General features: G+C 46.4%; 1 protein-coding gene across 1 annotated transcript; it reads left to right on the top strand.

Annotated features, from left to right (window-relative positions):
- The first annotated feature begins 6,368 nt into the window (after nucleotides 1-6,368).
- DCTPP1 (dCTP pyrophosphatase 1) lies at nucleotides 6,369-12,370 on the top strand. Its single transcript, XM_082428916.1, has 3 exons — nucleotides 6,369-8,453; nucleotides 9,145-9,255; nucleotides 10,897-12,370. Exons 1-3 carry the CDS (start codon nucleotides 8,260-8,262, stop codon nucleotides 11,195-11,197), a joined length of 606 nt encoding a protein of 201 aa, XP_082285042.1. The 5' UTR covers nucleotides 6,369-8,259; the 3' UTR covers nucleotides 11,198-12,370.
- The last annotated feature ends 1,576 nt before the right edge of the window (nucleotides 12,371-13,946 follow it).

Raw genomic sequence — 13,946 nt, 5'->3', positions numbered from 1 at the left:
CTTCTGGCTAATGTTTGTATCCTTGGAATTCTGAATCTTTTACAGTCTTATAAAATGAACCAGCTGATACATTTAGCGTTGACAGTAAAGGACTCAAGAACAGGCATAAATCCCAAGGACTAGAGGGTGGGAGAGGAAATAGGTAAAGAAAGGTGTCAACAAATCTTGGAACATGGAAAGTGGGTGGAAGAGGGGTAACTGACTTAGAAGAACAGAGGAAGCTGAAGTATAAATGCCTTCAGAGTTGGGGAACACTAACAGGAAGCAAAGAGATACGCTCCGAATGTACTAAGGAAGGTGGGGTCAAAGGGTGGGGATGAAAACGGAGATACTGGTTAAAAATTTATGCACAGGGCAATTAGATCTTTGCAGTTCTCAATCCTCTCCCCCGTGTCATACAACCAGCTGACTGCCTCTCACCTGTGTAGGTAAACGGAGGTTTGTTTTCTGGAAAATGTGAATTTAAAAAATACTGTCAGGGGCACCAGGCAGAGCAGAGGACAGGGAGCCTCACCAAAAACAAGAATAAAGACAAAAATGAGATTGCCCAGCCCCCTCCCTCAGCTTAGGTATTAGAAACACTGTCCAGGAAGCTTATACCGCCCCTGCCTGGTGCAGGTGGAAGATACTCCTCTGGAGACTATAAACCTGTCCAGAAAAAAGACCTATAAATACAAACATTTAGGGAGTCCCCGGTGAAAATCCCTGTACTGGGAAGCCTCCCAGTTGAAAAGCTTCACTCAGGCACATTCTTTTTAATGCCTCATTCTCAAATATGAGCAGGCAAGGATCACCAGATATTTGAGGCAAGCCTCCAACTTGAAAGAAGTCAAAGCAAACTCAAGAAAGAGACAATACAGGGAGCAAAAGAAAAAATAGAGCAGAAATAAAAGAAGATAAAGTATCCATTAAAAGATAATAAGAGAGCAAAGCACTTAGAATATAAAAATATAGCTAAAATCTTAAAATTCAGTAGAAGATTTAGAAGGTAAAGTTGACATTTATCAGAAAGGAGACAAACAAAAAGATGCGCAATAGACGGAAAAAAAAGTAGGAAAATCAGAGATGAGCCAGGCGGTTCAACATCTGAGAAAAGTCCCAGAAAGATGTAATGAAGCAGATGGAAGAAAGAAAACGATCAAAAAATAATACAAGAAAGTTTTCTAAAGTTTAAAATTGCGACTGTCACATGCCTTTTGAATTCCCAGCATTGTGAGTGGAAAAAGGCCTACATTCATTTTATTGTTAAATTTTAAAATGCCAGGGATAAAGAGACCCTAATAATAACAATAGCAAATTCTTACCTGGTACATACTCTTTGCCAGGCACTGTTCTAAGTGCTTTTATATGTATTAACTCCTGTAAACTTCCAACCACCCCATTTCGCAAATGAGGAAGCTGAGGTGCAGGGCGATTGAGAAATTTGTCCAAGGTTGCCCTGTCAGTCTCCTAAACAACCTGGTTCCAAAGTCCATGCTTCTAATCATTGTGCTCTCCTGAATCTTCTGGGGGGAGGGGAAGATCGCAAACAAAGGTTTGGTATCAGACTTCTCAACAGTGAATTGGAAGCTAAAAGACAATAAAGCAATGCTTTCAAAATTTTGAGGGTAAATGATCTTCTCTGTAATTCTATATTTAGCTACATTTTTCAAACAAATAGTATAAGGATATTTTTTAGACATGGAAGGTATCAACGTGGTTTCATCCCATTCACTCTTTCTCAAGAAACTACTGGAAGATGTGCTCCAGCAAAACAAGGGAACAAACGGAGAAAGAGAAAAACATGGGGTCCAGGAAACCCAACCCAGCACAGGTGGAAGGTGAAGGGAGCTCTCAAGGTAATAGCGGTCCAGCAGGCATAGAGAAGAACCAGCCCATGCTGGAGCAGAAGCCTGGAAGGCTTCCAGGAAAAGGAAAATGGAACTGATAGAGTATTGGTATGTTTAATTGTGTGATAAATTGTATTGGAAGGTTATCAGAAGATGTAAATAGAATTAGTGATAATTACATAGAAAATTAGCCAAAAAAAAAAAGAATGAGGCTGTTATCAACTCCAGCCAAAAATAAAACCTTGAAAGATAAACGAAATGTAATCTAACAACAACAACAAATAAATAATAAATAGATAAATTCAATCAGGTTTTCTCCTGCTCAGAGCTCAAAGCTCTCAAATAGCTTTCCACAAAATCCCTACTTCATCTTGTGACACTTTATCTCACGGCACTCTCCCTACCTCTCACGAAACTCTAGCCCATTAGCCTTTCCATGGTGCTTCAAACAAATCAAGATCCTTTGTTCTCCGCCTGGAACCTCACCTCTATGCAGCTGGCTCACTCTTAGTCCTAATTCAGCTCAAATAAAACCTCTTCATAAAAGCCCTCTCTGACCTCAGCCAACACCCAGCTACTCTCCCAACTCATCACCGTATTTATTGGCTTCATAGCTTTTATCCTAATCTGTAATTATCTTGAAATTTTCTTAGTTTACTTTATAATTGTCCCTTTCTGCTTGTATGTAAGCTCCAGGATGGCAGAGGATGTTCTGTATCCCAGCACTGGAACAGTGTCTGGCCCACAGTTAGTGTTCAGAATAGTCTGGCCCACAATTAGTGTTCAGAATATACTGAATCAATGATTGAGTGAGGTATACACTGGGGACCCCAGCACCCTCTGTTTTCACACTTTCCTTGCTCTTGGTGTCTCCTAGTGGTGGAAGTTGGTACCACCAATCTCTTAAGACAAGGCTTTGGAGAAGAAATTTGGGCCTTGGTTCTGCTTATCAATTTATACAGCTCTCTAACTGGTTTATTTTCTTGCTTGGGGTGGGCAGTAGAAAAGGGCAGGAAAATGATGCTTCCCTGGCCTGGGTCCTCTTAGTTAACCTAGAAAGGGTTAGGGGTTGGAAGCAAGGTAGGCATCCAACTATTCCTTGGGGAGGGGCTGGGCAGCAAAACGGAGGTAGCAGGTAGTGGAGGTGACAGGCCTCGGGTGGAAATCAGAACAGAATCACAGGTATAAACAGAGGTAAGAAAGGTGATGGAGGAAAAGAAAGAGGAAGAAAAGGAAAAGGGAGCCAAAGGAAGAAAAGAGAAAGGAGAGGAAATTGAAGGTAGAGAAAGAGAGAGGAAGATGAAAAGAAAGGACAGAAGGGCAGAAGGAAAGGCAGTGGCAAAGTGACCTCAGCAGATACTCAAGCACATGTGAGCTGCCTCCTTTACTCCTTTGTGGGGAGACGTCTTTCAGTTGCTGAAGAGCACTGGGGAGTGCTGGTGAGCTTCAGCCTTCGCCTTTCTGGGTGATCTCAGACAAGTCTCCTGACCTCTCTGGGTCTCAGTTTCCTCATCTGTAAAATAGGTGCAGCCATACCCACCTATGGCAGGCAAGTCATGGAGAGGATCCCGTGAGACCTGCTCCTCTAAATTAATATTTATTAGATCGACTCAAGTATCAGGTCCCGGGGAAACAAAAGCCGGACACTGCTTTTGTTCTCCAGGAGACCCGGTCTAGGGGGAGATCTAGAACAGGAACACCAATCGGCCCCAAATTAAGGCAAGAAGTGGTAAGTGCCACGAGAATGAGCGTGGATGAAGTGCTTTATAAAACCAAATTATGTCCTGGGAATTCCCTGGCGGTCCAGTGGTTAGGACTCCGTGCTTTCACTGACGAGGGCGCGGGGTCAATCCCTGGTCGGGAATTAACGTGGCCAAAAATAAATAAATAATAAAATAAAATAAAACCAAATTATGTCCTTTTGGAGGAAGTTTAGGAAGGCTTCCCAGAGGAGGTGGCTTTGAAGCAAGGCTCTACAGGATGGGTGGAATCTGGATTTGGCTATGCAGAGAAGGGGGATGGGCATTGCAGATGGAGGGAACCATGTGAGCAAAGGCAGGGAGAGTGGGGAACACCTGCTCAGCATGTGTGTAGGGGGATACAGCTGGATAAGTAGGTTGGGGAAGGACTTCTAAGGGTGTTGGGGACTCCCTGGCCTGACTGAGCTAGGCTAGAGGTTCCTAAAAGCCTCTGTCATGACTCCTCCTGAAAAATTTAAGAAGAAATATTTTTAATTATAGCAGCACCCTTTCTCCTGTCCCTCAGTTCAAAACCAACAAGGCCTATGGATCTACCTCGAATAAGAACAGCACTGCAGCAGATTCTCGGGATCCAGCCATGAACAAAATACATATTGTCCTGGTCCTCCTAGCACACATGTGGAGGGTCCTTGGAGGTCACCTAGGACAGACCCCCATTATATAGAGAAATTGAGGCTCAGAGAAGAGAAACAATCTTCCCAAGAGCATTGGTAGATAGGTTCCCAATCACCTGACTCCTAGTTTCCCATCACATTCTGTTGTCTCTGGGACCTCCGACTGGCCCAGGTTCCTCCACCCTGATACCACTTACCCAGCTTATGGGCTTCTGTTATTTTGTTCTCCAGCTGCTGTTGACACTTCTACTCCAGGGTTTCCCAAAGAGCCTTACTGGAACCAGTTGCATCTGTTTGGCTGTAGTGGGGAAGGTGGCCAAACTCTTGAGTACCAGAAGGGCATATGTGTGCATTTACACATTTGCCTGTTCCAGCCCGTCCACCCTGTCATTAAACATTTATTAGCCTGCACTGGGGAAACACCTTTGGTTTGAAAAGACTAGGGCACCTAGTCTCTGGGGGGATAGGCTTCTAAAGGGCTAATCACAAATGTGGACCAAAAAGCAAGACCAAGTACACTGAGGCCCTGACTAAAGCAGAGAAGTCTTGTTGCCTAGATATGACTGAGGAGAATGGAGAAAACTAACAGGATGTGGGGTGAAGGTTCAGGAAGAGCCTGGGATGAGAAGTCTAGATGATGGGGCCAATCATATGTTCATGACTGTTCCTTCTCCCTCGTGAGGGTCTCCCCCGCCCCCACCCCCAACTCCGTGCCGTGCTGATGCTGAGTTTGGTTGGTCTTTAGAGGATGATGCCGTTGGAGCAAAGAACTTGGATGTCCCTGCAGGATGCTTTGCAAGAGCTTTACAGCTCAGCCAGGGAATCTCCTAGGGGAGATGGGCAGAGGCAGTCTCAGAGAGAGCGCCTCCTCCTTCAGGTCAGTCTCCAAGGACCATCTGACCTGGGAACTCTAGAAGTCCTGGAAACCTGACTCTTCAAAAATCTGAGATGCAGAGGACTCCTGAGAAAACTGCTCTCCAAGTGGTGTTTTATATTCCAGTAAGAGTTTGGGTTCTGGTCTGGAGAAGCTTAGCAAACACCAGGGAAGGTGCTAGGGGTGGTACTTGGCTCCTGAAACTTTCAGTACCCAGATCCATAAGGCAGTTCAATGCTCGGAACTTCAGACCTGTCTGTCCACCTGCCTGCTGGACATCATCTGGATGTTCTAGAGTCATCTCGGACTCAACGTGTTCCAAACTAAAATTCGTTATCTTCCCTCCTACCCCAGCTCCCAGGTCTTCTGTGTCCTCATTTCAGCAAATGACAAAACTATCCATCCATTTACTCAAGCCAGAAACCAAGGAGTTACCCAGGACTCCCTCTTATCTCCCACACCCTATATCCAACTTCCATGTTGCCTAATCTAGCAAATTCTGTGCTCTCATTTTACCCAGCAGCTCAGCCGCATCAGATGTCCACTCGTTCTGGAACACTTTCCTCTCTTAGGCTCCGTAACTTCACACTCTGTCAATTTTTCTCCTACCTCACCTTTCTCTTCTGCTCAACTGCCAAATGTTGGAGTACCCCAAATCTTAGTCTTGTCTACCTTGATTCTTGTACTAGTTATTCTTCTCCAATTCCCTGACTTTAGGTACTGTTTAAATGACTGAGACTACCAAATCTGAATCTCTAGCCCTGATCTCTCCTCTAAACCTTAGGCTCATAAATCCACCCGCCAATTCGATATGCGCCTTCAACTTGCTTTGTCCTAAAACACTCTTCTGATGCCTTGTGTGTTCAATCCTGAACCTCATCTTCCACATCCCAGTATAAGTCACCATCCATCCACCAAGTTGCTCAACACTCAAAACCTGTAAGCCATGCTTGATTCTACCCTTTCTCCCATCTCACTAGTTCAAAACCACCAAAGCCTATAGATCTATCTCCAAAATATGCATCCACCTCTCTTCATCTTCACCGGCTATTAGCAGCCCAAGGCACCAACATCTGTTGCTGGAAAACTGCAGTAACTCATCTCTCTGCTTCTACTCTTGCCCTCTTCAGTTCATTCTTTTTTCTTTTTTTAAATATAAGGTCAAATTACATAGAATGCTACTCTTTTTTTAAAAAAATATTTATTTATTTATTTGGTTGCACCGGGTCTTAGTTGTGGCAGGCGGGCTCCTTAGTTGCAGCACGTGGGATGGAACCCGGGCCCCCTGCATTGGGAGCATGGAGTCTTATCCACTACGCCACCAGGGAAGTCTCCCCTTCAGTTCATTCTTAACACAGCAGTCAGAGGGCTCAGAAATACAACACATGATCATACGGCTCCCCTGCCTAAAATCCTCCAAAGGGGTCCCATAATAGTTAAAATCCAAAATAAAATAAAATATGAAATAAAATCCATGGTTGATTGATCTGATCTAGCCTCTTTTTACTTCTCCAACACCATATCCCACCATTCTCCCCCTTGCTCACTGCATTCCTGCCACGCTGGAATTTTTTTTGCCTTTAGAACATGCCAAGCCTTTCCTGCTTTAAGCACTGGTGTTCCCTCTACCTAGTACTCTTGATTTTTCCCCTTGACTTTTACTCAGCTTAAATATCACTTTCTCAAAGACGAGTAACAACAACAAAAAAACCCAAAACAAACAACAAAAAACCCTAAAAGTGGCTTGACCAATAAAGCAATTTTTAAAAAAATATTTTATTTATTTGGTTGTGCCGGGTCTTAGTTGTGGCGTGCAGGATCTTCAGTTGCAGCATGCGGGATCTAGTTCCCTGACCAGGGATTGAAGCCGGGTCCCCTGCACTGGGAGCATGGAGTCTTAACCACTGGACCACCAGGGAAGTCCCCCTATAAAGGGATTTATTATCTTATATAACCAGAGTCCTAAATCAGGGCATCTCTGTAACTTGTAAAAGTAAGTGGTTCAGCAATGTTATCAAGGATCCAGGTCCTTTCTGTCTTGCTACCTACCAGTCCCAGATTCTTTTTTCATCGTACTTATCACCATTTGAGACGATATGACGTAGGGGTTAACACAGACTCTGAAGCCAAACTGCCTGAATTTGAAACCTGGCTACCATTTTACTAGGTGTTGAGTTAAACTACTCAATCTCTCAGTTTCCGTATCTCTAAAATGCGGATGATTATTATAGTATTACCTACCTCAGAGGGTTGACTTGAGGATTGAATGAGTTGCTGTGAGGATTAAATATGTAAAATGCTTAAGCAACCTAAATGCCTATTGACAAGACAAATGGATAAGGAAGATGTGGTACATATACACAATGGAATATTACTCAGCCATAAAGAGGAACGAAATTGGGTCATTTGTAGAGACCTGGATGGACCTAGAGACTGTCATACAGAGTGAAGTAAGTCAGAAAGAGAAAAACAAATATCGTATGTTAATGCATATATGTGCAATCTAGAAAAATGGTACAGACGAACTGGTTTGCAAGGCAGAAATAGAGACACAGATGTAGAGAACAAACGTATGGACACCAAGGGGGGAAAGCGGCGCAGGGGTGGGGTATGAATTGGGAGATTGGAATTGACGCATATACACTAATATGTAAAAAATAAGTAATAAGAACTTGCTGTATAAAAAATAAATAAATAAAAATTAAAAAATATAAGATTTTTTTGATTTTTTGCTATAGATTTAGCAGGGTCTCCAAAAAATAAATAAATATGTAAAATGCTTGAAACAGCTACCCTAGTTCTAGTTCATTCTTCAGGCTCAGCTGTATCCTGGAGACATTCCTGTATCCTTTTAATAAATTCCCCTTTCTCGTTTAAACCCTTCATTGCTGGGGTTCTCCACGGGGCTCCCCGCCATCATTTTGCTTTGGCGCCATCTGGCGCCCAAAAGAGAAGTGATGCGCCTGCGTTCTCCACTGTCTGCCTTTTGTCTCTTCCCTTGGTCGAATCCGGTACCTATACCTTTAAGATGCTTGGTTAAGACTGAAGAATTCGGGGGCCGGGGCCAAGGAACGCAAGCATGAAGTCCTCTTAGGTTGGTCCCGTCCGGGTAAGGGGCGGGCTGTAGCAAACTCCACGTAAGAAATTGGTCCTTCTTTCGGCTCCGCCCCCGTGAAGCAATCATGAACGCCTGTGATTGGTCAGGCGCTCTGGAGGCGGGGGCTCCGAGCTTGGCTCCAGGTTCTTCAGCAAGTCAGGGCTGCGGCGCGGTGGGCGGTATGTCGGCGCGCGGGGAGACGCGTGGGGATGCAGGAGGAGAGGGCACTGCTGCTGCCGCCCCCTTCAGCTTCAGCTCGGAACCAACGCTCGAGGACATGTAAGCCGTCCTTGCCCAGGCTGGGCTGGGGAGATCGCCCCCCTTTCTCCCTCCATTTGGGGAGGGTCCCTCCACGTGGTCGGGAAGAAGGCTGGCAGCTGTGCTCAGGTCCTAGCTCTGCTGGCTGACCCCCGCAGGCGAGCCTTCTAACCTCCTCCTCTGTAAAATGGGCTTAACAATGCACACCTGAGGCAGGGGACATACCGGAGTACGATGCTGCTTCTGCCCTGTCTCTGCCCTCCAGGAGCGGGAGGTAGGACGGGGGATAAATGTAGTGTTGAGAGGTGGGAGACATTTCTTGCTGAAGGAAATCAAGGAGGGCTTCTTAGGGGAAGTGTCCTGGAGCTGTATTCTGTAAAATCAATAGGATTTAGATATACAGAGATAGGGCTATTCCAGATGGAGGAAAACTGCAGAAGCAGCAGCAGGAGATGGAAAAATGAAAAAGAAAGTATTATTAGATTTCGATAATTTAGGGTCTGTGTAAGGTCCCACCCATTTTATAGATGAGGAAACCAAGTCCCCTAAAGAGGAAACGACTTGCTTAGGCCACCCAAGGAATTAGTTGCAGAATCCCCCCTGATACCCATGCCCCCATTACATATCACTGAGGTACCTGCCAGGGCCCTGCATCTCCTCCCCCATCCCCTAACCTTGGGACCTGGACTTCCACCCCTTTCTCCTATTCCAGCCGCCGCCTCCATGCTGAGTTTACTGCTGAACGAGACTGGGACCAGTTCCACCAACCTCGGAACCTCCTCCTGGCCTTGGTGGGGGAAGTAGGGGAGCTGGCAGAGCTCTTGTGAGTAGATGACAGGCTTCTGGAAGAGTCTGTGTGTTGGGGAGGGGAGGGGAGGATTTATTTGACCATTAGATATCCCTGGATCCAATTTCCCCTCCTCACTACCAAGCTCTGTACATGGTTGCTGGGCATACAAAGATGACTTATGGGTCCCTGCCCTCTAGGGGTGCCCAGTCTCCTGGGAGAGAAAGGTGTGAAAACAGCAAGGCAGGTCCAGGTCTAAGAGGGGACAGTGGCAACTGTCCTTTACCTCTGCCTCTGGGGTGGAAAGGCAGGTATTCTATAGAAGACCTGCCTATGGCATTCCAGACAGGGGGAGTTTACATTTGCAAAGGTAGTGAGGTGGGAAAGAGCAAGTTAAATTCAGGGAGAATATAAGATTCCTTCAGTGTAAGCTTCTTGAGGAAGAGCAAGGATTTTGTCTGTTTTGGTCTCTGGTGTGTCCCAAGTGGCTGGGATACAATAGGCACTCAATATACTGTGGCTGTGGAGGACAGGGGTAGGATAGGAACACAGAATGATAGAATCAGGGCTGGGAAGTAATGGAGTTTGGACAGACCAGATTTGAATGGTAGAAAGGTCACTGTGTCTGCAGGGTGGATTGGATCCCCAAGAGAACTGGGTCAGGGGAGACCAGTGAGGAAGCTGGTGTAGATGAGGCAAAAGGTGGTGAGACCTAAGTCAGGGCAGTCACTGTGGGATGGACAAATGAGGGCACTGATGTGTGTGAGGGCAAGCCATTCGTTCATTACAGATTTATGACCACCATCTGTGTGCTATGTCCTCTAGAATCAAGATATGGCCTTGAACAAGATAGACACAGTTCCTACCATCACAGTGCAAGGAGACTGACAATAAATAAGTGAACTAATTTTAAAAGATGTGGAATTGTCACAAGTTCTATGAGGAAAGTAACACAAGGTGATGAGAAAGAAGGTAACAGAGGGAGAAGGCTTTTCTGAGGAGATGACATCTGAGCTGAGACCTCAGTTACAGCCAGCCATGGAAAGGATGGGGGGAAGAGCATTCAAGGCAGAGGGAGCAGTAAGTGCAAAGGTCCTGTGACAGTTTGGCCTGTTTGCAAGGCAGAAAAGGCCAGAGTAGCTTTAGGTGGGGAGTGAGAGGGAGCATGGTGGATAATGACACTGGAAGAAGCAGGAGTCAGTTCATGCAGGACCTGGAGGGCATGGTAGGAGTTTGGATGTTATTCCAAGCACACTTGGGGCAGTTTTAAGCAGGGGAGGGACAAAATGTAATTTGTGCTTTTAAAAGATGGTGCAGGGTAAGAGTAGAAGATGAGTTAGAGGCTTCTGCAGTGGTCCAGGTCTAAGGTTTAGTCTGGGGTGGCAGTGGCTAAGGCCGGCAGGGGAGGAGTAGAATTGTGTCTCGATAAGTGAAATGTCCTTTTGGCTACTCCTTGGCTCAGGTAGGGACACAGAGGTCTGGGTGAATCACCTGATGGGGTCTCTTCCCCACCATGAAGATTCCAGGGCCCAGCTGGGTTGACTTGTCTTTGGAGGAACTTCCTAGGAGGTGGGAGTTCATTGCTGCAAGGTCTGGGGTGTGCCCCTAAGAGAGGTGGAACCCATTGTCCTAGCTAGCATCTATGTGTGTGTGCCTGTCTTTGTGTCCTGTCCTCAGTCAGTGGAAGCCGGATGAGGAGCCTGGGCCCCAAGCCTGGCCTCCCAGGGAACGAACAGCCCTTCAAGAGGAGCTCAGTGACGTCCTCATCTACCTGGTAGCATTGGCAGCCCGCTGCCGTGTAGATCTGCCCCGAGCAGTGCTCTCCAAGATGGACACCAACCGGCGACGCTACCCAGCGCATCTGTCCCGCGGCTCTGCCCGCAAGTACACAGACTTGCCCCATGGGGCCACCTCTGAAAACCAGGCTGTGGGACCTGCAGACCTTGCCTGTGAGTCCACAGGTCGGGCCTCAACCTAGAAACATGGGCACAGAACCTGCAACTCAGTACGGCATCTGAGGAGCAGAGGATGCTCCAGCCATGCTACCTCATTCTAGTCCTTTCCTAACAGATCATGGGCCTGGGGGCTACCCTTCTTGAGGTCTGAGGCCCAAGAACCTCCAGTAGATAGCCTCCTGGTTTTTTCTCTCTCAATAAAAGTTTTGGTTAGCAACTTCTGGATTCTTCCTGGGGCAGCTGGGGAGGCTCTCTGTCTCAGCACATGCTGGAGAGGGGTACCAGGGATACCTGTGAGCCCAAAGCCCATGTTTCTCTATTATACTTCCCACCTGCAGAGCAGAGAGATCTGATTTCTAGTAAGTTCTCTGTCTGACCTCATGCAAGTAAGTCCCTTCCCCTTCTCTAAACAAGACTGGAGGCTTTATGTAGTGTTGGATAGGAGCCCAGATTCTGGAGCCAGGCTGTCTGGGTTCAAATGCCATCTTTGATACTGGATGATGTTCTGGATTATATTGTCATCTTTCTGTGCCTCCATCTCCTCATCTAAAATGAAAATAAGGGACTTCCCTGGCAGTCCAGTGGTTAAGACTCTGCGCTTCCACTGCAGGGGGCATGGGTTCCATCCCTGGTCGGGGAACTAAGATCCCACATGCCGCGCAGCCAAAAATAAATAAATAAATAAAATAAAATGAAATGAAAATAATGTTATCTACCTAATAGGGTTGTAAGGTTTAAGTAAGTTATTCTAAGTAGAGTGCTTAGGACAGTGTAAGTTTGCAGTTGTCATTATCTGTTTGCTTTTTCAACTCAAAACTTTCAGGTGCCCAGAGCAGGAAATTTCAGCAGTTAAGGCAGGCGTGGGCCTTGTCCATCAGGACCCCAGCCCTGTGAGAGCCCTCTGCCCCTCTCCCTTGGCCCCCAGCACAAATCAGGGTCAGGTCTGTCTGATATGAAGCAGAACAGGGCTTCCTCTCTTTTGGGGCTTGGACCCCTTAGCCCCCTCCTTCTCTCCCAAGGCCAATTTGCTTGTTCCACTTCTACACCTAAAGATAGTGTTGGGTATGTATGATTCACCCGTTGTGTGACCCCAGGCACATCACTTTCCTTTCAGAGCTACCCAGGGAACTAGCAGCCTGCCTCCTTCACAGGGTGAAACCTGATTCCACATCAGTACAATAAAGCATTTCCCTTTACTGGCCTCACTCTTATTAATGACCTCACTTCCTCTTAACCAGTGACCTCTCTTACTTCCTAGGTAAAAGAGAATCCATCAGATTGGAACTGCTTTAGCTTTATCTTCCCAAACCCTCCTTTCCTCTGCCCACCAGTGATAGCAGGAGCCTTATCTTATTGATCTCTTATTTCATCCTGTCTCCTTGATCAATTATCTCCTCTTTCCTCCATATAATCAAAGTCTTTTCCTTTCCATTAGCCCTTCCCATTAGTACATAAAGCATACTTGAGTCTCTTTCCTATTGACAAGACAAAACCAACAAAACTCCAGCTACTTCCCTCATGCTTTTCACAGCCAAACCTCTTGAAATGGATCTACACCGATCCACTCTGCTTCTTCATTCTCTCATTTCTACCCTAACCCACTCAACGCTGGCTTTCACCCCCCACCCCTCCACTGAAACTGTTCTCATCACTTTCCCCGAATTCATACACAGTGGACACCACAGCAGCATCTGACTGAGCTAAGTTTCCTCCATAAAACACTTTCCTCTAGATTTCCCAGACAAGACACTTCTGCTTTTCTACCTCTGGCTATTCCGTCACAGACTCAAGTTCTCTACTACCCTCTTCTGGATGTGGTGCCATGCCCTCCAGACCTGATATCCCCAAGGTGTTACTTCCAATCACCTCCCTGACCCGTCCACATTTACTTCACACTCAATGTGTCCAGATTGGGGAGTAACAATTGCTGCCACTTCAACTCTGGTCCTGCTCCTCATCCCGTGTCCCCATCTCAATGACACTGCCTGCAGTCACCCAAGCCAAGAAATGAAATCAGCCCCTTCTCTCCTTTCTCCACGTCCACTTTAACTCCTATTAATTCTAGCTCAATAATATGCCATATCACTCCCTCCCCTCTAATCCCTCAAGGCTTCTTTGTGGCCTTGGAACCTTTAACCTGGCTTCCAGGGTCCTTAGTGGTCTGTCTCCTGCCAACGTCCTTGCTTGTTGGCATATTACCAACCACAGAGGACATCTGCAAGCTCTAACAAGTCTGGCATGCGGGTTCAGGGGTTCTCTCCATACGTCCCCAACCCCAACTCTCTTGACCTTAAGACCAGCTTAAATGCCACCTCTGAGAAGAGCCTCTCTAAACTCCAAGACTGCACTGAAGACCTCTCCTATCCAGCAACGCCCCCATCAGAGTTCCAATGACAAGGGACTGCACTTGCCTGTGTACTTGTCCCCACTGTGCCATTCACTGGCTGTCAGTACCTATTTACTCATCTGCAGAAATGGAGGTAAAAGAGTTACCTCACTTTGGGATGCTTTGAGGATGAAAATGAGCTGATAATAATGTAGCACTGAAGTTCTTTAACCTAGTGCTAAAGTTTCCACTATTGCTTCTCTTTACTAGAGCGAGTTCCATGAGGTTCATGCCGGCTCACTCAAGGCTCTGCAGAATGCAGTGCCTGTTGATCACGAATGCGCTAAGTTTATGGACCCTTCTAGGTCTGAGGTCATGAAGACATAACCAAGGGCCAAGCGTGGAATGACTCCACACACACACAAAACCAGTTCCTGTAACACTTT

The sequence above is a fragment of the Balaenoptera physalus genome, assembly GCF_965194825.1.
Source record: "Balaenoptera physalus genome assembly, chromosome: 16".
Classification (NCBI taxonomy): Eukaryota; Metazoa; Chordata; class Mammalia; order Artiodactyla; family Balaenopteridae; genus Balaenoptera; species Balaenoptera physalus.
This window is presented reverse-complemented; position numbering and strand designations above follow the sequence as displayed.

Excerpts from the sequence above, each read along its gene's own strand:
- DCTPP1 (XM_082428916.1), top strand. The coding sequence starts at position 8,260 with ATGAACGCCTGTGATTGGTCAGGCGCTCTGGAGGCGGGGGCTCCGAGC. Across the intron at positions 8,454-9,144 it reads GAACCAACGCTCGAGGACAT|CCGCCGCCTCCATGCTGAGT; the intron begins GTAAGCCGTCCT and ends CTCCTATTCCAG. Across the intron at positions 9,256-10,896 it reads GGGGAGCTGGCAGAGCTCTT|TCAGTGGAAGCCGGATGAGG; the intron begins GTGAGTAGATGA and ends TCCTGTCCTCAG.